This window comes from Bemisia tabaci, chromosome 6, assembly GCF_918797505.1.
Source record: "Bemisia tabaci chromosome 6, PGI_BMITA_v3".
NCBI lineage: Eukaryota > Metazoa > Arthropoda > Insecta > Hemiptera > Aleyrodidae > Bemisia > Bemisia tabaci.
Window position 1 is genome coordinate 37,458,731 of NC_092798.1, and position 22,130 is coordinate 37,480,860.

The 22,130-nt window shown below is 39.6% G+C and overlaps 2 protein-coding genes across 5 annotated transcripts in view; both read right to left on the bottom strand.

Moving 5' to 3' along the window:
* LOC109036950 (neuronal acetylcholine receptor subunit alpha-7) overlaps window positions 1–22,130 on the bottom strand; it is a 611,445-nt gene that overhangs the window by 284,087 nt on the left and 305,228 nt on the right. Inside the window, exon 1 of one of the 4 annotated variants that reach the window (XM_072301404.1) lies at window positions 3,309–3,669. The exons of 2 other annotated variants lie outside the window; for them this stretch is intronic. In XM_072301404.1, coding sequence (XP_072157505.1) covers window positions 3,309–3,648 — 340 coding nt within the window. In that variant the 5' untranslated portion in view covers window positions 3,649–3,669. Of the gene's footprint in view, window positions 1–3,308; window positions 3,670–22,130 lie in introns of those variants that run through there. One more of the 4 variants, XM_072301405.1, reaches the window with a different exon arrangement.
* LOC109036951 (uncharacterized) lies at window positions 8,192–14,030 on the bottom strand. The gene is made up of 2 exons (XM_019051391.2): window positions 13,872–14,030; window positions 8,192–9,984 (listed from the first exon to the last, which is right to left on the bottom strand). Exons 1-2 carry the CDS (start codon window positions 13,939–13,941, stop codon window positions 8,654–8,656), a joined length of 1,401 nt encoding a protein of 466 aa, XP_018906936.2. The 5' UTR covers window positions 13,942–14,030; the 3' UTR covers window positions 8,192–8,653.

The window sequence follows — 22,130 nt, forward strand, 5'->3', positions numbered from 1 at the left end:
CTCTGAAACCAAACACCCAAAAAACTTTTTTCTTTTTAAAAAAAATAACTCCACTCAGTTAAGCGTATTTAAGGAGATATCCCCGCATTCCGTGCGTCCTTCGTATTAAGCCAAACTTTCAATGCAAGGATAGGAGCAAAGCGACGGCGGTAAGTTCGCAATAAAGTATCTCGTTTGCGGTGTCTGTAAATCTCCGTCTTTATGTTATTTTAATAAAGGAGAACAAAACTGTATACCTATTCCTGAAGTTTTAGCAGAACGTTGTTTGCACCGTGATGAAAAATCACGGTAGTTTAAAGAATCTGCGTTGAGTAGTTTTCCGTTTAAAAGTTTAGTAGTTTGACAGGAAGTCTGCGACGTCACAATCCGGAGTTGGTGTGGTGCTGAATTACATACGTCGAAGGAATCAGCGCAGGATTGCATTGTTTTCAGTTTTGGGAAAACCCAAACCAAAGTGGCTGCCCTGTCAATGTATTATTTGCTCTTTGCGTGGAGTTTGACTGATACAGTGGCGGGACTCTCAGGATGGATTGGGACCATTCCTCCATTACAGCATCAACTTTAAGAGTTTTTTTTCAGTTTTGGAGTTTGGCTCGGGGAAACCGGTGAAACCATCGTGTTTCTCGCGGAAATTGTACTTATGAATCAGTACACAAATCGCTAATTCTGACATATGCAAGATCTCCATCACCTTACGATGGGTACCCTATCCTCCTGTTGTGGCGCGGGCATGCACTTTAATTTGCGTGCAGATGATCATTAACTCTTCTTTTATGTCTCAAAACTACAGTAAAAGTCGTAAGACGAAAAATGAATTTTTTTTACGATCGACAATTATGGAAGTATCATAAGGACCGAAAAATTTTCGTCTTAAGCGGATTTGTGTCTTAAAGCTTTTTCGTCTTAACGAATTTTTACTGTACTTTTTTTTTATCCTCTAATTATTCGGAAGTAAAATAGCCATGGGGCTGGGTAAGAGTCTAGAAATCGAACATGGCCAAATTCTTTGTTTTTGAAAAAAGACTGTTGTGTGGTATTTGTGAAGAGGACTGACATTACCGGGCTTTCGTCAGAGTATAGGTAAATTTGAGGCGGAAAATCGGCCATATTGGAAAATATAAAATGACCCCGATGAAAATGTCTGGAGGTCTATCGCAGACCTCAAGAAGTTTGCTGCTTTAATGAGAGTACCTACAGCAGATAGTTTCGTTCCGTAATTTATCGGCCACGTATGGTTCAATGTTAGGATAATGTTTGGTTTCCCTTGGCATAATTGATGTGAGATTTCATCGGACACCAAAAGAGTCTTTGTTCACAACCATGAAACAGCATTTGGTTCCGAATCGCTATCCGCCAGAACGTACATTTTTACTGTTGTCTAGGGGCTCATTTGATGGTCTATGATTTTTCATGATCTTCTTATAAGTCACAGCAAAGTGCAATTAAAAACCATCCAATATTATTTTAAAAATAGTCGGAATATAAACATTTGAAGACTACTTTAGCCTTTACGTAAATGTCGATTATTTGATTATAGTTGGATTAACTTTGAATTGTTAATTTGTTGAATTGATTTTTCCTACATTATAGCCAATATCATATTAAGAGAATGTGTTTTTGATGTATTTTTACGTTTAACACCTTTTTTTTAATGTTATTGTGAATCTAGGTCAATTCATAATGATACATTGCAACGTACTCGGGAACTTTCGGGCAGCCGTAAAGCTTAGCGCGTCGTGTTGCGGGCATGCGGCATGTCGCTTGGCTGTGCAGAGGGACTCGCGCGCGCGCGTTTCTCCGCTGCGGCGCGATCCATTTTGCCCCAAGTGTCTTTCCTTGCGCGGCTTTCACTCGGGTGTTTGCGGCTTTTGTGTTGCAGATAAAGTACCAAACGGTCGAAATTTTCGCCCTTTTGGGCCGTAACTCGGCGTTATCCTCTAGAAAACAGTTGTTATTTGGTCTAAAAAACTCAAATTGTTTACCTGTAGCACTTAAGTAGTTTGAGCACCGGGTTAAAAATTGTTTTAAATTTTTTTCTTGCACAGGGTTTAATCTATCCACACATCAACTTTTAAGACCAGGACCTCCTTCGATATCGAAAATTTAAAAAATAAGAAACACCCTACCCCTCGTCTGAAATTAATCCGCATGGTGTGGAGTCAGTTTTACGGGACAAAACAACCGATTACGTGTGATCTTCCACGCCCTTTCCCCCCGTCATTTCCACATTTCGTCGCCCCTCTGACGTAAAGGCGTAGCTCAAATTCCACGTGAGCCTTGTTTTACGTAAAAATCCATGCTTTTTGGGGTCCATGCAGAAATTGAGATACGCCCTCACATCGGAGGAGCGACGATTTTACTTGACTGCACGGAAAAAAGTGTAAGGGGTTATCCCCTAAAATTGTGCTACTACCCCAATTTTATGGATGATATGGACATTTCCAATTAATTGTAGTAGTACCGCAATTCAAGTTGAGGTTGTATCGCAACATTTAGGTTAGTAACCTAATTTATTGGGGTACTACCACAGTCAGTTGGGGCACTACCGCAAGTAATAGGGGTTCTACGTCAATTAATCGGAAATGTCCAAATCCTCCAACAACCTCGTGCTTTTTTTTATCCGTGTGGGTACAACTTTGATCGCAAAAATTTCTGAGACAATCTGCCCCGCTAGGGAAAAATGCCGTATGAGCCGTTAGACTTTGCCAAATTTCATTTAACAAAATTTGAATTTTCAGGGAAGTCTGTGCATATTTTTCGAGGAATTTTGAACGATCAGATCTAAATTATCTGAAAATTTCGAGGGAAAAAATTCATATTTCTCCCCAAAAGTAAACATTTATCCGAGGAAATTTGGCAACGTCTGAAGGCTCTTACGGCGTTCTGGTATTTTAGATTAATTATATGATCACAAGCAGAGGACTATAAAAAAGACCCACAATGAATACAAGCGTCTCGACCAAGAACGTAAGTCTTCGGGTACAAGAAAATCATGTGATTGATGTTTACATTCACTATATATCAACTCGTCATTGTACCTCCTTTTTTAAGTGAGTGATATTAGCCAGCCAACTAGCATTTTCAATTCCTTTATTAAGAGATTAATACCTGCCGATAATAAAAACAATCATTAAAATCGATTGATTTTCGTTTTGATGTCCTACCTCTTGTCTTCAAGCAGGGTATTTTTAAGCATTTCAAATTATAATGTAAAATGTACCTGACTACAGGAAAAGGACATAAAAATTTGAAAGCAATTAAAATTTAGGATTTTAAAAGATAAAAAAAGAACGAAAAGGAAACCTCACCTTCTTCTTCGCACAAAGCTTGAGATGTGATGAGAAAGCTGACTAAAATCAACTTGATGAGTAACTTCATGTCGGTGCCGGCACAATTACTTTGGGAGGCTGCGATCAAAATGAACCGAGATATTTGGACCCGCGCTCTCACAAACTCTGGCCGTCTATTCAGTATGAAGCCTTTTACCGGGTGGAATGAAAATTTATTGGCACTAGATGCGTCATGCAAGAAAAAAAGTTGTTGACTCGCAGTCGCGATTCTCAGAAAACTGTTGTGCCGCATGCATACAAATTTAATTACACCTGCTGTTATGCAATTTTTTTGGAAGGTCAAAAAAAGATTTGTCATCCAACATTGACGTTTGGCCAAAGAGACGTTGGTTTGAGAAAAACGGAACGAAAAACTTGACTAGAATCTCGAGGAGAGAACGTATCAGATATGAAAGTGTCCGAGAGATCATGGATTTTAAAGGGACAGTTGGTCACGATATATCATGATCAAGCAGTTGATATGGTATAGGCATGTGCAGAAATTGGCCGACAGCCGGCTGCCGAAAAAGGTTTTGGGGTGGGTACCCCCAGGCAGGCGTCTAACTAAAGGGTGGAGAGAAGGCATCCAAAAAGGGATGAAGTGCTGAAACGACAGCTCCCAGAAAATCTCTACGTCGACAGACTTCAGTGGTGGTTAAGCGCCCTATCAGTATGGTGCAAAACTACAAAAGTGACTGATAAAAGTATTTGTGTTCTTGTGTTACTTTTGGTAGAATAGGAAGTGAAATACAAACGAAACAATATTTTTCGCTTATTTTGGTCCAGTTTGCGGTAAATGGGTCAGTTGCGCTGGTAATACTGAATCGTGTTTGGATGCTCAATTCTTTTAAATGGAGATGTTGAATGTGTGAGGAATTTACGATTTGACCATCGACTCATTTGTAAAAGTTCGCGAGAAACACGATGGTGCCACTGGTTTTCTCTGAAATCAACTCCCAAGCTCAAAAAAAGCTCTTAAGTTGAGGCCAAAATGGAGAGGATATCCCACGTTATCCTGAGAATCCACCTCTACATCAAGACAAACTCTCCATGCAAAGATAGGGAGCAAATTAGCAGGGTTGCCGTGTTTTCAGTTTTGGAGTCCCCAAATAAAGTGGCAGTCCTGTCAATATTGTGTTAGGCCTCATTTTGAGAGCTTTTTTAGAGCTTGGGAGTTGATTTCAAAGAAAACCAGTGGCAACATCGTGTTTCCCGCGAACTTCGACATTAGAATCAACAGTCAAATCGCAAATTCCTCACACGTGTAACATCTCCATTAGATAAAAATAAGAAGATCTGTCTAATCAGCAACTCTCTGCGTTCAATATTAACCGAGAGATCGCGCTTTGAAAAAGTCGGTTTATCACGAAGTCATCCACCGTGATAGTGACACCCTTGGTTTCTTCCACCTGGATTTATTGGCGTTTAACGTCGAGCAACCAAAGCACAATGTAGGTGTACCATTGAGAGATGAATCCATGGCGGAGGAAACCGAGGGTGTCACTACCACGGTGGATGACGTCAAAAACCGAGTTTTTAAAAGCGCGATATCTCGGTTAATATTTGACATAGGAAGTTACCGTTTGGACGGATCTTAATATTTTTAGCTTATCTACGAGAACTAAGCATCAAAACACAACACTGCAAAAAAGGTGCACAAGCATGATGCTTCTTGAATTTGCCGCCAAGAATTTTTTTTATCGTGATTAAAGCTGAATTCTTCTTGATACAAGAAAAATAGTGCTTGGGTTAAGCAAAAAAAGTAGTTTGTTTTAAGCAGCGAAATTCTTGATTTTCGAAAAAATACTTCTTGACGGCAAATTGAAGATTCTTTTTTTTTCAGTGAATTCTGTGACTAGTGCAACTGACATTTCGGCGGGAAATACAATGGAATGAGTGGGGAACCCGAGAGTCAACCAAAGGCTTGGTTTATTTCGTGTTTTACTTTCCGTATCAACCAGACTTTCGTGTTGAGTTTTCTCTATATGTTGGTACAAAATCGAAAACATGGAATGTTGCCACAGCTTTCTAACATATCTTGAATAAAGCAGCTACTTTCAACTCGCTTTCTCTCTTTCCCTTGAAAATACAAATGGACCACTAGACAAGGTACGAATTTAAGCATTCTGATACATGCTTCTTAACCAAAATTTAACGTAAAACACGATGCGTACAACGAAAATTACCAAAATTAACTCTTTTCGAAGATATTCAATAATTCTTGATGCGTGAATTCAAACCACCCGCTCATGAAAACTCAATGCTCTACGTAATTCACATCGCGCGCTAAACGTTATCATGAACGTCGCTGCGATATAAACATCTGGCAACCTCAATCTTGACGCTTCGGCTCAGCTATAGCAAGTTGCTTATAGTTTGAACAACACATGGTGGGAAATGAACATTGCTCGATTGAGAAGCTTGCTGAAACCATTGTAGTGCACGATTTGACTCACATAGAGCTTTGAGTTTCCTTTGAGCGGGCAGTTCAAATTCTTCGTGACCAATGTGAAATAAAAACGTTAATATCTTCGTTAGGAGTTGGTTTCAGTAATTTTAGTTGCACGAATCGTGTTCTACGTGAAATTCTGGTAAAGAAACATGAATCGGATTGCTTAAATTCGTACCTTGTCTAGTGATCCATTGCGATCCAAGAGGAAGCTTTACACCGTCGATATGTATTCATTTTTCTCCCTCTGGAAAACGACTAGACAGTTGGTTGAATGTTTAATTAGTCTCCCTTAATCGAAGAGCGGATCCAGCAATTTGGCAACGCAGGGTTTCCTCCATGTAAACCTATGCTGCCGTGCTAAGGAATAATGCCGTATGAACCTTCGGGTGTCGCCAAAATTCCGCCGATAAAAAGTGAATTTCCTAGTACTCTTGGGAATATTTTTCTTCCAATTTTTCAGATAATTTTGTTCGCAATTTCACTTGAAGTTCTGGAAAATTTTTAGGAAATTCTTTAATAACTTTCCTCAAAAATAGACATTTTATCGAAGGAAATTTGGCAACTCTCGAATGTTCGTACGGCGTTCTTCCTTAGCACGACAGTATGCTAAATAATCGATTCTTGTCGAAGCAACTGAACCCTTCAAGAATCGATACATTTCCATAGGTTTAAATGGAGAAAAAACAATGTTGCCAATTTAATGGATCCGAAAATGCCTTAATCACGATCCAAGCCATGCGGGTCTTCTGCAAGGACAATAATGTGATTTAGATCCGTAGACTGAACTTTAAGCAACTGATCGATAGGATCCTGACCCTAAATTCCGACTATTCAAGTTTCAATTGAACGTATTTCTGCCAAATGGAACTATGTGTATTATGACATGAACCCTGAGCCCCATAAGAGGATATACAAAACCGTGCTCACGTTATAATGTATATAGTTCCGCTTGACAGAAATGCCTCCAATTCTTCTCAAGCGCTAGCGTGGAGTGATTGAAAGGAGTTCTTCTATCATTTTTTTAAGAATGAGCTGTTGGGTGTTGGTGCTATTATAACCGTTCGATGGTGAAATTTCAAAAATTGATAGCTCGGTTGCGGTGTTTCAAAATCTACGCCCATATTTTATTCTTTCAAAGGAGACCAAACAAACTTCATGGCTTGGATTTTTCACAAAAATTTCTTCATAAAGAAAAAAAAATCACTGAATTTGTTTTTAAAAAATGACTTTCAGTAGTTTTTCGTGTAGAAAATAAAGTATGATAGGAAATCTGCAACGCCGGTAACCGAGATACACATTTTTGCAGCTTTACCATCGCGTTGGTGTTCATACGACTGTACACGGAGAAAAAACTTCGTGCGTGGGGCCCGAAGTTTAGGTCATGTGAATCTCTGAAGTTTTCGGATTGAACACTTTAGGTTCGGCTGCTGAGGTTTGGATCACACATCTGAAACTTCAGTTATTACATCTGAAGTACTCCGGTTTTCACATCCGAAAAACTTCGGTTCTCACATCCGAAAAACTTCGGTTCTCACATCTGAAGCACTTCAGATGTGTGATCCGAACCTCGACAGCTAGGCCTAAAGTGTTCAGATGCTCAATGTGAAAACTACAGAGATCCATATGACCTAAACTTCGGGTCCCACGTACGAGGTTTTTTTTCTCCGTGTATAATAATACAACAATTTTCATAATGATATCCTTGAAAAAGAGGTTTACTGAAAATGGAAATGCACATAGAGGTTTGTTAGTAGTGAGTGTCTCTGACTTTAAATAATTGTAGGGTGCCCAATGTTGGTATGCTGAAAAAACGTCGCACGGCCATCCTAATGCATTTTGAGAGAATAGTTGATTTTGAGAAAAGTTCTCAGTATGAACCTCAAGAATGTTCGTGAGAACTGGATTACATTGCGAGCAAAATTCTCGGAAAAATAAAGAAAAAAAAATTCGCTGATCAACAGAATTCAAATTTTATAAAAATAAACCAGGCAACTCCTTAGCTTTAATAATGCGTTTTTCCTAAACGTGGCAGAAATAAACTCGGATTTCTAGCATACTTTGAGATTTTTTCTAATTATTGACGTTCAAAAAGCCATACCTTTCTATAAGATGTTTCCCATTAGAAAATAATTATACCGCGATGTATACAGTAGCTAACATTGAATAAAAAATTAGAAAAAAAATTAGCAAAGAACCTAATTCTATGAAGGTCGATAGAGCATTTACGTCTTTCGCTGGGCTGAAGGAAAAGTTGCGGTAACTCTCTTGTTTTTAGAGTCGATTCACTTATTCTGAAATCATTCTCCCAATCAAACAGTTTACACCGGTCCCAGAAATGTTCAATAGTCTTCTTAAAATATGACCGAATTTTATGAAACAGGTGTTGGTCACAAACAACGACTCGTATAAATGCCTTTAACTAGAAGAGACTATATTTGACATGCATGATAAACAAAAATTCCGAATCACAATTGTACACCAAAATGAATCATACAGGTTAACAGGTTGGTTAAGGGTTTAGTACATTAATATCTTTATTCGTCACCGTCCACAAGAAAACAGATCTTATTGCAGGAGGGGGAAAAATTATAGAAATTGCAGTTTTAAAGCGTTCTTTACATCATAATTACATAGCGTTCACTATCAACTACAAACAACCATAATCCGGTCAAGTTTCACGTTTTAAGGCATTTATCCCCAAAAGTGTTCGTAAAATCTTTTTCCATCCACTGAGGTCGATGAATTAATTATCAATTCCTATGGAATACATAAAATAGCCTGGTTGCTGATCGTCGTAAATTATAACTAACCAACCATTGGTATACGGTAACGTTCATGACTGAGAGGGACTAGTCATATACGCGTCAAACGGTCATCGTTGGGGAGTTTTGGGGTTCTGGACTTCGGAGCCGCGCATGCTATTCGTTCTTAAGAACTGTTTAAAGAAAGGCGTTTTGTGGGTATGGACTTCAATTCCGTGCTTTCTCAACCAGTGAATTACAGAAACCAGAGGCTTATCTTGTAAATCCTCGAATTTTTGCACGTCCTCCGCGTCGAAGTCCTTGCTTTTCACCATCTGAATCAGGACGAAGTTGAGTCTACACACACAGGTCTCCACCTTCTCGGTATCATTAATCATCCCAACCAGGAGGTCTATTTTGTCTCGGTGTTTGGCTCCTCCTTCACGTGAGTAAAGGTCTTTGGCTTCTCCGCGTACGTAACCGCCACGAACCTGACACTTAGCGCTGCATTCCACTGTCGATTGTTCGGTTGGAATATAATGAAGAAGAAATTTTTCAGAGTCGAGCAGTGCGTCGGATGATTTTAAGTGGCCCGCTGTAGCGTGGTGTAAAACGGACTTCCCATCTCGGGGTGGTGAGTGGCTATGCTGTAAATCGATCTTCATATTTCGGGGTGGTGAGCGGTCATACTGTACCTGTAAATGATGCGCTATCTTTTCGGGTGGTGAAAGCTCATCCTGTGAACCTCGGGATGCTGAGCGGATGGACTTGATATCGTTGACTAGAGGCTGAGAACGGGAATTTTCAACTCGAGATGATGGAAGGTCCTGGTTTCCTTTAACAGGAGTCGATGGGTCCATATTGTGTTTTAAATCTTTAAAGAACTTGTTTTCGACCATTGTCTTCCCACCTTCGGATAGGTCATCCTCTAAATTAAGCATTTTATCTCGAGGCAGTGATTTCTGGAACTTTGTGAGGTCAAGCTGAAAAAAAGGCTGGTCGGCTGAATGGTGGGAGAATGACTGTGAATGGTGGTCAAGCTGAAAAGGAGAATCAAATGGTGGAAGGTCCTGATTTCCTTCAACAGGATACTTTTGGTCTTTATTGTATTTTGAATTTTCTGGGAACTTGACTTTGATCCCCTTTATTCTCAACCAGCCTCTGCCCATCCATGGGGCCTTTTTGAACCATCCCAAGAAGTCTTCGAGAATGAGACCTTTATCTTCTATATGATCAAGCACATAGGGGTTGATTTTACAATCACAAATAAGGGTTGATTTTTTCGGGGTTGGTTTTTTCAGGGTTACTCTTTTGAGGAACTTTGAGGTTGGCTTCTCTTCCTTCTCCACCAGACTTCCAGTTGTCATCCATTCCGTTGTTTCTTCTCCACCGGTCAAGGGAATGATGATGTACCCGTGTTTTTTATGGCATCTCTCGTTGCAACTCTCCGCGGTGTAAGACTCTGAAATCGATCGATATGAGATGATCTACATTTTGCGATAGGAAATATTTTTCAATCACATTTTATAGCTGAACAGCACAAATAACTCGGATCTTATTCTTTGGGACTGCGCAGTGCGTTGTTAGGGTGCTATTTCATTTTCCTAATTTTTTTTTTCCTACTGCAAATTTTCCTAGTACTTTTTTCCCACTGGTTTTTTGTCCCATTACAGTAAGTCCTACGAGTGAGATCTCCCACTGGCTTTTTTCCTAAGGGCGTTTGTCCTAATAATGATAGAAACGTAAAGATGAGTAGAGCAGAGAGAAATTTTTCCGTCCTAACCTCGCAACTTGTATTTGTCTCTAGGAAAAATAAAAACCTCTCTGATAACCTAAATATTTGATAACCTGTACTTTTCTAATAAATTCACATTTAAAATTTTCCGTAAAATTCCTTTTGTAAATTGATTGTTTCTAAATTTTCCGTGAAATCCCTTTTGTTAATTGTTTTTAATTAATTAGGCTTGTTTTTTAAGGAAAAAAGCCAGTAGGACATCTCACTCATAGGACTAACTGTAATGGGACAGAAGACCTGTAGGAAAAAAGTACTAGGAAAACTTGCAATAGGAAACAATGTTTTAGGAAAAATGACTTATTGCCACCCGTTGTTAGTCAAGACTTCAGGATCCGACTTTCGGAACCAACTCGACGGAACATTTCGCTGAAATTTTGGTTGCACGGAGAAAAAAACTTCGTGCATGGGACCCGAAGTTGAGGTCATATGGATCTCTGAAGTTTTCGGATAGTGTATCTAAGAACGTGAGGTCCAGCTGCCGAAGCTCGGGTCAGACATCTGAAGTACATCGATATATACCGAAGGGTTTGGGTCACACATCTGAAGTACTCCGGTACCTACAGAAGTAGATCGATGATCACGCATCCGAAAACTTGAGGTCAAGCTGCCGAAGTTCGGGTCAGACATCGAGGTATTTCTGTATGTACCGGAGTACTTCAGATGTGTGACCCGAACCCTTCGGTACATATCGATGTACTTCAGATGTCTGACCCGAGCTTCAGCAGCTGGACCTCAAGTTTTTAGATACGTTATCCGAAAACTTCAGAGATCCATATGACCTCATCTTCTGGTCCCACGCACGAAGTTTTTTTCTCCGTGTGGGAAAACTAATGGTGGATGATCTCCATTTTGCAGTTAGGAAAAACAATTAATGGTTCATTTTGGGAACCAGGTCCATTAGGTTTCCTGAGCAGACAACAGTTTTCGTAGATAAGCCAAACATTTTTTTGCGGAAACAATAATTCGAGGGTCCGATATAAATAAAGTCTTCAGAAAATCTATTGTAACTATAGCACTATATTTGAACGCATTCCTGCTGAACGGAAGTAGAGACGTATGTCGTGGTAGGCGGGCTGCATAAGAAACGATCTAAAAATGAGCGAGATTCCTTTTGGGTAAATGGAAAATCAGGATTATACATTGAATCAAACGGAACCAAGCGCCAACTGTATGCGGCAGTCTTGAGCCGTGGGCATGTGACAAGAGCATTGTGGATAGGGCTCATGAGTTAATGCGGCATCGTTGAGCCTGTCGAGCCTGGTTGGTTGTCGCCGCTGACGTCACTGGCGCTTTATAATCAGGCCCGCCACAAGGGGGGGGGGGATACTGGGTCCCTGGTACCGGGGCCCGGGCCCCGGAGGGGGCCCGTGTTACCCGTGAAAAACCGCTACGAATTCACATGCAACCCTTTTTACGTTAGAAAAAGTGAAAAATTTACCCTAAAAATTTCGCAAAAGGTGAATAGATTTTCAGAAACACGCTGAGGCACTGTAGAATTCTTTTTAAATTTTCCAAGAAGTATACTTCTTGGAAAATTTCTATCTATTTTCAAGATTTTCAGCACAGAGGGATATTTTTAGTAACTGCGTATCATTTTCTTCCGTCGTCAGATGCTAAGAGTCTCCAGTCTGGGCATCCTCGACTTCAATGGTTCATGGCTCAACTCCCTTGCCGTAGACAAACGAAGGGGGAGTCCAGGGGGGCCTGGCCCTCTTAGAACTGAAAATAGTATCATATGCCCCCCCCCCCCCCCAAAAAAAATAAAAATTCTCCAGATGTTTTGAATGCAACAATTCGCAAGTATTTTTTGCTGAAAGTAGAAAAAGAAAACACAATTATTCCGCAGAAATTGATGGAAAATTCTTTATGGAAGCTTCAAAATGCGTCCGATTAGTCGTATAAATTCTAAAATTTCTCGGGGGATGCCCCTCGGACCCCCCCCCCTCCTTGCTTGGGGCCCGGACCTTAAAACTGGTACCAGGGCCCGACATGGGATGTGGCGGGCCTGTTTATAATTCCCATTCATTTATACAGCCCGAGAACTAACGAGCACACCTTCTTCCCCACCTGTCTCTGGTTCCGTTTGTCATAAATACGTCCATTTCTGTCATTCCTATTATAAATTTGGTCAGGTATACCGGCTGGAAGATAAGCACCGTCAGAAATCTATATGAAATGATGGCTTATGGGTTACCTTGGGATCATATGTAATCTGGACTAACTAACATACTTTCTCTCCGCGCACTAATTGTCTAACAAACACTATAAAACACTATTACACATCCATGAAACGAAATACTTGCAGAGGGGAAATAATGGCAAAAAGTGGTTACTGAAATGAGCCAGGAATAGTTGTTTTCAATTGCAAAATGAAGTCTAAATAGGAATTTCCTGAGGCAGAATTTAGTCTATAGAATAAGACTTCTCAAGAGAAAAGATATTTTAGTCGTCAACAGCAAAACACACAGAGGAAGGATTTTAGTCAAGTTGGGTCGGAAAATTGGATTTTGAGATTTTGACGATGAGGAGCGTTCTCCAGGGTCCGGAATAATGATTTTCAAGCCGTTCGATGAATTTCTTTCCAAAACAGGCCGTACTTTTGCATTATGATTGGGCATTTCTGTTCAATTAGTGTTTTCTCGATACTGTATTTTTTAACCTGCCGACTTCAAACCACTGTAAATCGGGTTTAGTCTGAACTTTTTGGAGGTTCACCGTCTCAAAATGTTGGTAGAGCAGCGTTCCTCTCTACTCTCTACTATGGATTGATAAGTCTGAAAATTTTGTAGGCTTAAGTAATTTTTCCTTCAGAAAGTCACATATAAATATTTTGCATGGCGAGATGGTAAGATGATACTGGGTCCACACCATTTTTCGGGGAAAAGAAAGTACAAAATTTACAAATACAGTAAAAACTATCAGCCTTGTTTCAGCCGAAAAATAGTGAGGGCCCGGCACTATTTTCTGACCTCATTACAAACAGTACGGGCCACGTTTCTTAGTGTTATATATTTCTTATTTGGCATCCCTACGACTACTTTTGATACACCTGATACTAGCAACGGCACTCTTTAGATACAAAATATAGGTTACTTTCATAAGTTAAAACATTCTAATTCTTTACTTCCTTCTTTTTAAAATCACCATGTATGCAGTTTCTTAAATAGTACGTGGTATGAACCCTAGTAACAATAAAACATCATCATCGTGATGTTCAAATAACCATCAGAGATATGAGAAATCTTCAACGATCACCACTACAGTGTTCCCCCGATCGTGATATGGTCTATCATTGTTTCATTAACTTGAATTAACGGGTCAAAGTAAGCAAGTTTCCAGGTGAAAAAATTGCAACGGGCCAGGACACATTTCACTAACACTGTCGTTAGGATCATTCAAGATTATTTCGTACCTTTGAGGATTATCATTTGACCATCATTATAATGTTTTATTTTTACGATGGAAGTGAGTTACGAGAGGGTTGCTATAATTAAGAGTGACATGATCATTCAATATCAAAATGTCAAAGAGGTGAAAACGCGGAGATAACTTACTTTCTTTCTTCGACAGAACTGGGCTCACAATAAAAAGGCTTGCAACGACCAGGACGCCCAGAAACGCCATACCGTGGTTAAATTAAAGATACATTTAAGCTGAGACGAATTATTAAGACTGTACTCTTAGAATCTGGGTGTCGAGAAATGAAACACCAGTCTTCAACACGAACGTATATATACACGGAAAAAAATAGGATTGTCGTCATAAGCGTGTGACGACTATCCTATTTTTTCTGTGAATGTACCTCACGAACCCACATCATGTGAAAAAATGTGAGTTCTGGCATGCACTCTTAATTGCATAGCTCAGCCTGGATATTAAAATCTTGGCGTCACTTTGCAATCGCATAATGAGGTGTGGAACAGAGGGATTTTTTTTCAAAGCCTGGCTCTGGTATTGCGTCAGTTTTACTCGATTCATTGCATGATCTATAAAAAACGATCTCAGTCAACTCTATCGACACAGTTATGGATGCTTTTTTGCAAAAGTAAACGATTTTCTCCAGGAAAATGCATGAAACTCAAGAATAAGTTTTTTCAACAGTTTTTGTGTGCTTGACGTAATTTGTGCGCAATTTTAGCTACTTGAAGTCTACTCCGTTGGCCGTGCCTGTAATTTTCTTTTTTCCTGAATCAATGTATATACAAGGATTCTTCTTAATCATAGCGCCATAAAATATGTTATTAAGATAGCTCTAAAAACAATAAAATGTTTAATGGAAGTCTGTAAAACAGAGAGAACCAAAATATTTAAATATATCGATTGAGTATCGATTTGAAACGTTCACGGAGACACGTAATTGTGGCAAATTGACGGTGAAACAGCAGAAATACGTACCTCAGTTGCGGTTTTTCAGAAGATCCGTTCCTCTTTTTTTTTCTTTTTTTTTTTTTTTAAAGGAGACCAGGCCAACATTATGCCTTGAAAATCACCGAAATTTTCAAATAATCTCGTCTATTAGTATTCTGTGTGAAAAATAAAGTACGAAAAGAAGTCTGCAACGCCGCAAACCGAGCTACACATTCCTAGAGTTTCACCGTCGAAAAATATGCTTTTAGTGTATTTTAAGGTCATTTGTCAGTCATTTTACATTTTTAAAAATTTGTCTAAAAAGGTTCCAGGAAACGTTTCTAAAATGATTTTCCTTCAAATTGGAAAACCAAACATAAAACAAATTTTTATACTTTTAAAGAGAGTTTGTCCGAACCAAGAGTGTTAAAATTGTTTTTTAAAATTGCTTACAAACATTTACTGATTACTTTCTGACAATTTGTTTCTTAAAAATTAACACGAAAACATTTATAAAGTGAACTGTTTTTTCGGTTCACTATTTGCCCAAACGATTGTTAAAAATATTGGTTGACTGAGCCAGTTTATCTATCTCAAATCGGGCTGAAAAGGTGCGTTTTTGGATTTTACAGGAATATCCGGGGGGAAATTCGGCAATAATCTGGACAGGTCGGGATAAGCGGGGAGGTTATGTACTCATTTTTCTTTTTCTCACGTTTCCCGAATCAATGTAGATACACGGATCCTATCATTTCAGAATAAAGACGTTCTGACCTCAGCCTATCAACCTCGGTGGATCCAGAAACTTCAAACGGGAGGGAAAGGGGGTGTTCCAAGGGCTCCACAAGAAAATTATCAAAATTTTAAAGCATGCGAATTCTAATATGCAATTTGCTAAATGTCGTCATGAATAAATACCAAATCTGAGCGTCTTTCCTTCTCCTTTCATCCGTTCCTTTTTCTATGTGCCCTCCTTGGGCAAAATAAAAATCGCGTGACCTACATATAGATATCTCAATTGCCGCAAGATAGAGAAATACCTGTCAAAAAATTTCAAGCTTCCCCCTTTTCATAGAGCGAACGAAGGGGGGGGGGGGGGAGAGAGCGCGCGTCCCCTACACGCCCCCTCCCCCCTGAATCCTTCTCTGCCTCAGCCAGACTGGAGGAATCTTTTTTTTCAAATTTAGGAGTAGATCCGGAAATTCGGAGATTATCCGGACAAGTCGAGCCGGGCGGGGAGGTAATGTGCTCAGTCTCCTATATCTTACGTTTTCGAATTAATGTAGATACACAGAACCTGGCGGTTTTAAAATATTGACGTCCTGACCTCAATCCAGTGCATCCATGTCCCGGAACTAGTGCCGAATTTCGGAACTTTCGTGATTTTCCTGTATTTTTCCCGGAACTTTTCAAAGTTCCGAAATGATCCGGATCTTTTACATTTTCCGGAACTTTCTCGAAACTTTGAAAAAATTTAAAACGAACTCCGGAACTTTTGACGGTCATGTAGCGGGAGAAATTGGAACAAAAAAGTTCCGGATCCCGGAATTTTTGAGGGACATGGAATGGGAGCACTGCCTCGGTCTATCAACCTCAACCGGATCGGAGGAGTCTTTTTTGGGGGGAGATCCGGAAATTCGTCGATTATCCGGGCAGATTGGCACGGGCGGGGAGGTTATATCCTGGGGGACCGCCGCGCGCGACAGCTCGACCGGACGGGTCTTAACTTGCCGTATTTACATATCAAAAGCCGCGTCTGAGACGTTCATAAATAAATACGGCCGAGACCAGCGGCGTGGCGTGCTTTGCGATACATCGAATGATCTACCATTTAAACTTATGGAAGAGGATCGATAAACAGGTGTTCGCAGCGAACAGCTTAATAATCGATTCTTTACCATAGGTTTAAATGGCATGACAATCGATACATCGCAAAGCACGCCACGCCACTGGTCGAGACGGCCGTGAAGACCCAACGCGGAGACCGTGCTACCCCCCGGGGAAGCCGGAGACACCGTGAGTGGCGTACATTCGACGATGGAACCGGGATATCGCGATGGAAGAAAACCTCCTCGGTTCAGGGGAGAAAAAATTGCCTCTCCCGGTGAAAAAACGGGTTGATACTTTATCTACTAACTATTCAAAAATGAATACCTGGATTGTTGATCAAAATTAAAATCGGAATGCATTGGATTGCTTCGGCAATGATTTAATAAAATAGTATTCTCAAAATAACACCTTGGCTTTGTGGTTTTTCACATACAAACCTATCCAATCTTAACTGGTGTTACGGTGGTTCTCATCACTATGTTCAAATATATAAAATTAAAATCGGTTATTCGGATTCCGCGGAAAGAGGTTGAGTTATTTTTAAAGTTTCGATCAAACTCGATACAATGAAGGATCCCTACAAGTTTCTACGCACCTACTTGAGACACCCTATTGTGATAGCGAAGAGAGCCAGTAAGTGCAAAAATGAAGTTTTGAGAAGACGAGCTCAGAAGCTTCTGACCGTAAAATGTTATTGAAAGAAGCGTCCGTTCTTTCTCAAATTATCACTTATCGTCCGAAAGACCTCTGGAAATCGTTTGCATGATTGAAAATCGATTGATTTTATTTCAATTACATAAAAAGGGTATTTTTCATTTTCATGCTAGGTTGGCGTTAGGCAAGACAGCCGTAAGTGCTATCCACTGCATGCTTTCGTGGTTGCGTTTTGGACAGACAACCAACACATTTTCAGGTTAGAAATCGGCAGGAGGGCACTTTACTTGAAAGCACTGTTTTCATTGGCTCTTCGGAGGCATGTTGTCACTTACTACTGTCTTGCCTAAAACATCGTCATATTTTGCGCCCTTACGACTTTCTTATTATGTCTCGTTTTTATGGAAATAAGATGAATTTTCCTGTTTCAGCTATTTCAGTGATTTCATCAAAAGAGATTAGACGAATTTTGAAGGAAACTCGATTGCGAAAATTTGACACTTACTGCTCTCTTCGCCATCACTGCCAGTGGCGTGGCGTGAATTGCGATACATCGATTGCTATGCCATATAAACCTATACTGAAGAATCGATTATTAAGGTGTTCTCTGCAAACATCCTCTTTATCGATCCTTTTCCATAGGTTTAAATGGCATAAAAATCGATAAATCGCAATTCACGCCACGCCACTGATCACTGCAGCTGTATCGCTGCATCTCTCTGCTTTTTTAGTGATCCGAAAGGGCGAATTTCGACGTGGACTTCCTCAACGTTTAACACACCTACCTCTATTCACCTACAACGTTACGAACGTCAGTAACGCCCCTCGGCTCCGAGAGCAAAGCAGGGGAGGAGTCTCGGATCCGAATCGACAGACGGTCTCCGGAGAGACGAGAGTGCCAACGGGTGGTCAAAGCGCTGACCCGATGAATAATTCAATGATTCTTAGTGCAAAAAATATAGAAGAAAACCTTTGACCATCGATTTCCATCAGAGAGCCACGAGTGTTGAAATTGGGGGGTTGGTCCCGGCTTACCTGGAACACAATGAAAAAGAAGCAGCGGGGTCAGTTAAAAGTAAAAGAGAGGACTCAAGAGAATGCAAACAGAAGGTAGTGGTAGTAAAAAACTTATTGGATATGAGCAGTTGGCTTTATTTTCGACCGAGACGCTGTCCGATAGTTGATTCACGTGACAGTATACGGAAAAAGGATTTTACTTGAATCGTTCGCCCTGAGCAGTGGTTGACTTTCAAGTCAAGGAAACTTGAAAGTCTTTTACAAAAAGGTTATACGTTCCTTCGTCAGGGAACTGACAGTTCGTCGTTTCCTAAACGAAAGAACTGAACTCTATTCCGAGGCTGCAAAATTGACACAAACAATTCAACTTTTCACAAGAATTTACCTCTATAGTGGCAATAAAAAACAAGCGGGAAAGCTCTAATACGTGGGTATTAGAGAAGCGCTCAGCGGTGAGCGCAATTTTAATGAGTCCCAGATTTAATTTACTACCTATTAACTGAGTATTTTAAAATTTGCAATAATTAAAACATCTAAAATTGTGCTTCCTCCCCCACCCCCCGAAAAAAAATCCAAGATCCATAAGAAAAATAATGATCCATTACTTAAGTACCGAAATATTAATACATAAAAAATCCTCGATTTCTCATAAAAACAGAGAAAACTATTACGGCTCCAAAAAAATAACTTTTCTAGATCATTTGAAGAAAATGTATCAAAGATGAACGTATCACTTAACGAGGCCAAATTAATTGTTTTAATGATGCCCTAATTGGACACGTAAAAAATATTATAGGTAAATAAATGAACGAAATATAAATATTAATAGGTAAATGATGAGACAATAAACGAAATCGATCAACTGCAACTGATTGTGAGTACTGAAGGTAACTTTTCGCGAATCGAAGGCACCATGTGTCCGCTAGGTTGCAGCACACTACGCTAAAACCTTCTAATGACTCATGATCAGACACAACCTTTCCTATGTTTATTGTTTATGCTCTATGATACTCTGTCTTCGTGATAACAGGATTTCATACAATACAATAATCTAATACGTAATTGCGTAAATAGAGAAAGAGAATTCTTGCAATACCAGAATTATAACCAGGGTAAACGGAAATTACATTCATTTTTTCCTCCTCATATTATGTTGAGCCTTAGTGAAAAATCTTTCCCACTTTCCTTCCGCAGTTTTCCTTCTGACAGCAAATTGTTAATCATGTTCTCCTGAAATCCTTGCTTTCATTTAGTAGATTCGGAATTTCTCATAAATTTCAGGAATTTAAATGCGTTTACAGAAATTTCTGGCCAACCAAAGGCAGAAGTTGCCTCTACGCCTTAATTTATAAAGGTAACTTACGTTCTGTGTAATTAATAAACCATGCTGGCCCAATTATCTGAAACCCTCTATACTGTGATAACATTCGAATCAGTCACTGTTACAGGGACAGTAATATCTTCAATATAATCTATAGGGATATTGTAGGTATAGGTATATCGTAACAAGTCAACAGTGAAACTAGCAGACCATGTATCTCGTTTGCGGTGCTTAAAAATCTCCGCTCCCATTTTATTCTTTTGACAGAGAACAAATCATTTTTCCTCCTTGGTTTTCACAGAGTTTTCTTTGCACAGAGAAGAAAAATTGCAGAAGTTTTTATAAATTGATGTTGGTTGGTTTTCCGTGTAAAGAAGAAAGTATGAAAGGAAGTCTACAACGTCGCAAACCGAGATACGGGGTCTGGTAATTCCACCGTCCAACTGTATTTTACAGAAATTACATTGTGAGTATGGAGCTGATCACTAGAATTACTATGCATAGATATGTACCTAGGATAAGGGTGGTTGCAACAGTATTTGTCATGAATGGTCCATGACACCTGCAGAAAAGATCGGTGGTTCCTGAGTGATGATAAGAGGACTCGTAGGTTTCGTTGAAACGCATGATTCTCATATGTATCTGTAGAGGTATAGAGTTTTGGCCTGCTGAGGAGTTGAGTAAATTAGGAGCCATTGCTCATAAGCTGATAAAGTTAGGAGGAAACACGATGAAACTGTAGAACTTTTGATACTTTGAGAATGTAAACAAAGACTCAACCTCAAAAATCTTTCACAATAATATTGTGTACTCAATTTCCAAAAACTCTATGGTTCATGAATTTTTTAATCAAAGGTAAGTAAAAGTTCTCCAACTGGATGAGAGATGGCCGTAGTGATCATTCGACGAAATTCTCTCTGAGCCATTTTACCTATTCATGGAATCAAATGTAGGTCCCCGTTTATTAGACGATGTGACGCATGAAAAAATGCCAGGCGAAAGCAGTATCTTTTGTTATTGTAAGTCATAAAATCAGGTTGTAGGTAAGAAAACTTCCTCACACATGGAGGTGATGTAACTTTCAACCTCATCTCCTACATAGTCTGGTGGAACACTTATTATCGTCTTACGGTAAGTAATGGAGAAACCTTGTTTTATCGTCTCAAAGCGAGTCCTTAAGGAAGGTTATTTACCCTCTTTACTGAAAAGTAGACAACAGGCCAGTTGAAATTTTGCTCTCATTGAGCGTTCAAATGTCTGTGTTAGGTCTGCGGAGATAACACATAAGGTGTCTTGCAATGAATCTGACGGAACCAAATTCACCAGAGAGTGAATGAGTAAATGAGTCATGAAACCTAGAATTTTTAGTACAAATAAGAGGCTAACACATACCTTTGTTATGGAGCAATGTGAGAGGTAGAATGTAGCGGTTTCAGAGTAGAGTGTTATAAGGAAGATTTATGAAACTGTCAGTGCCGCAAAAAATCTTAGACTTTGAAAGTACACAATTTTCTGCTACTTCAGATATCTCAGATTTTTTGACACCTAGTTAAACTCAATAATTAGAAGTTGTGAACTGACAGGGATGTGATGACGACATCGCTTTGAGAATAACAGATATTCTATGATCAAGGATACACTCGAGCGGTCCTTTTCATAATTTGCAGCGATGAGGTGGTGACAATTACGAAGGTACAAATCCCTGCGCTTGAGCTGCGCAAAATGCTCCAGTCGTTTATCTATGCTATTCAGCATAAAAATGCAAACCGTGTTGTAATTGGTGCTTGAGAACAACTGTGGTACACTAGTATAATGAAGCATTTTGCATGTATCGCAAATGGCAGATCTCCTACCTGACATACTTTAATTAACCCAAAAACACTAAAACAGTCTCTGAGGTAGCATGATAATTGGTCAAATAATTTCACAGCATTATACTTCAGAAACTTTCACAAACTTCACGAGGTGGGCAGAACGAGTCTGAAGACAAGACACGACATACGTTGAATAATTCCAAAATATTATGCTTCAAATTTCAGACAATTTCACAATCTTAAATTTCACAACACAATCTTAAACGAGGCGGATGGATTATGGAATTAATTATGGATGGAGGGAGATGGACGAAATATGAAAACACAAAGGAGTAAGCGAGACGCGAGAAGCAAATACGGGAGAGTAGTGTCATCTGAATCTGAATCGCGGCTATGTACCTACAGAAAATGAACATTGATCTTATTAAGCCAGAAGAGGGCCAAAGACGCCAAAACTCATGAACCAATCAGAGAAGGGCAAAAGGATGGCAATACTCTCCAGTACCTAGGTCAAAGACACATAACCTAGATGTAGGCGAATTCTACTAAGGTCTCCGAATAAGGTTATCACCGGTGGAAAAGTTTTCGGAAAACAGAACGCGAATCTTGAACTTTCAGAAGTAATTATAGGATAACTATAAACCGCATAGCAAAGAGAGTTTTAGGACTGTTATTTATTTCTTACGCTAATTTGCATTTAATCGTATTCACAGAGGCATAATGAGGTAATCAAAAAAAAAAAAAGTAAAAATGGCGTTTCGTGCATCGATGAGTTGGTGCGCCATTTGATCGCTTGAGCGCCCTACTATACTAGAGCTCTAGTGGCAAAT

Coding starts and splice junctions, on each gene's coding strand:
- LOC109036951 (XM_019051391.2), bottom strand. CDS start 13,941: ATGGCGTTTCTGGGCGTCCTGGTCGTTGCAAGCCTTTTTATTGTGAGC. Junction 9,985..13,871: donor AGTTCTGTCGAAGAAAGAAA/GTAAGTTATCTC, acceptor GATCGATTTCAG/AGTCTTACACCGCGGAGAGT.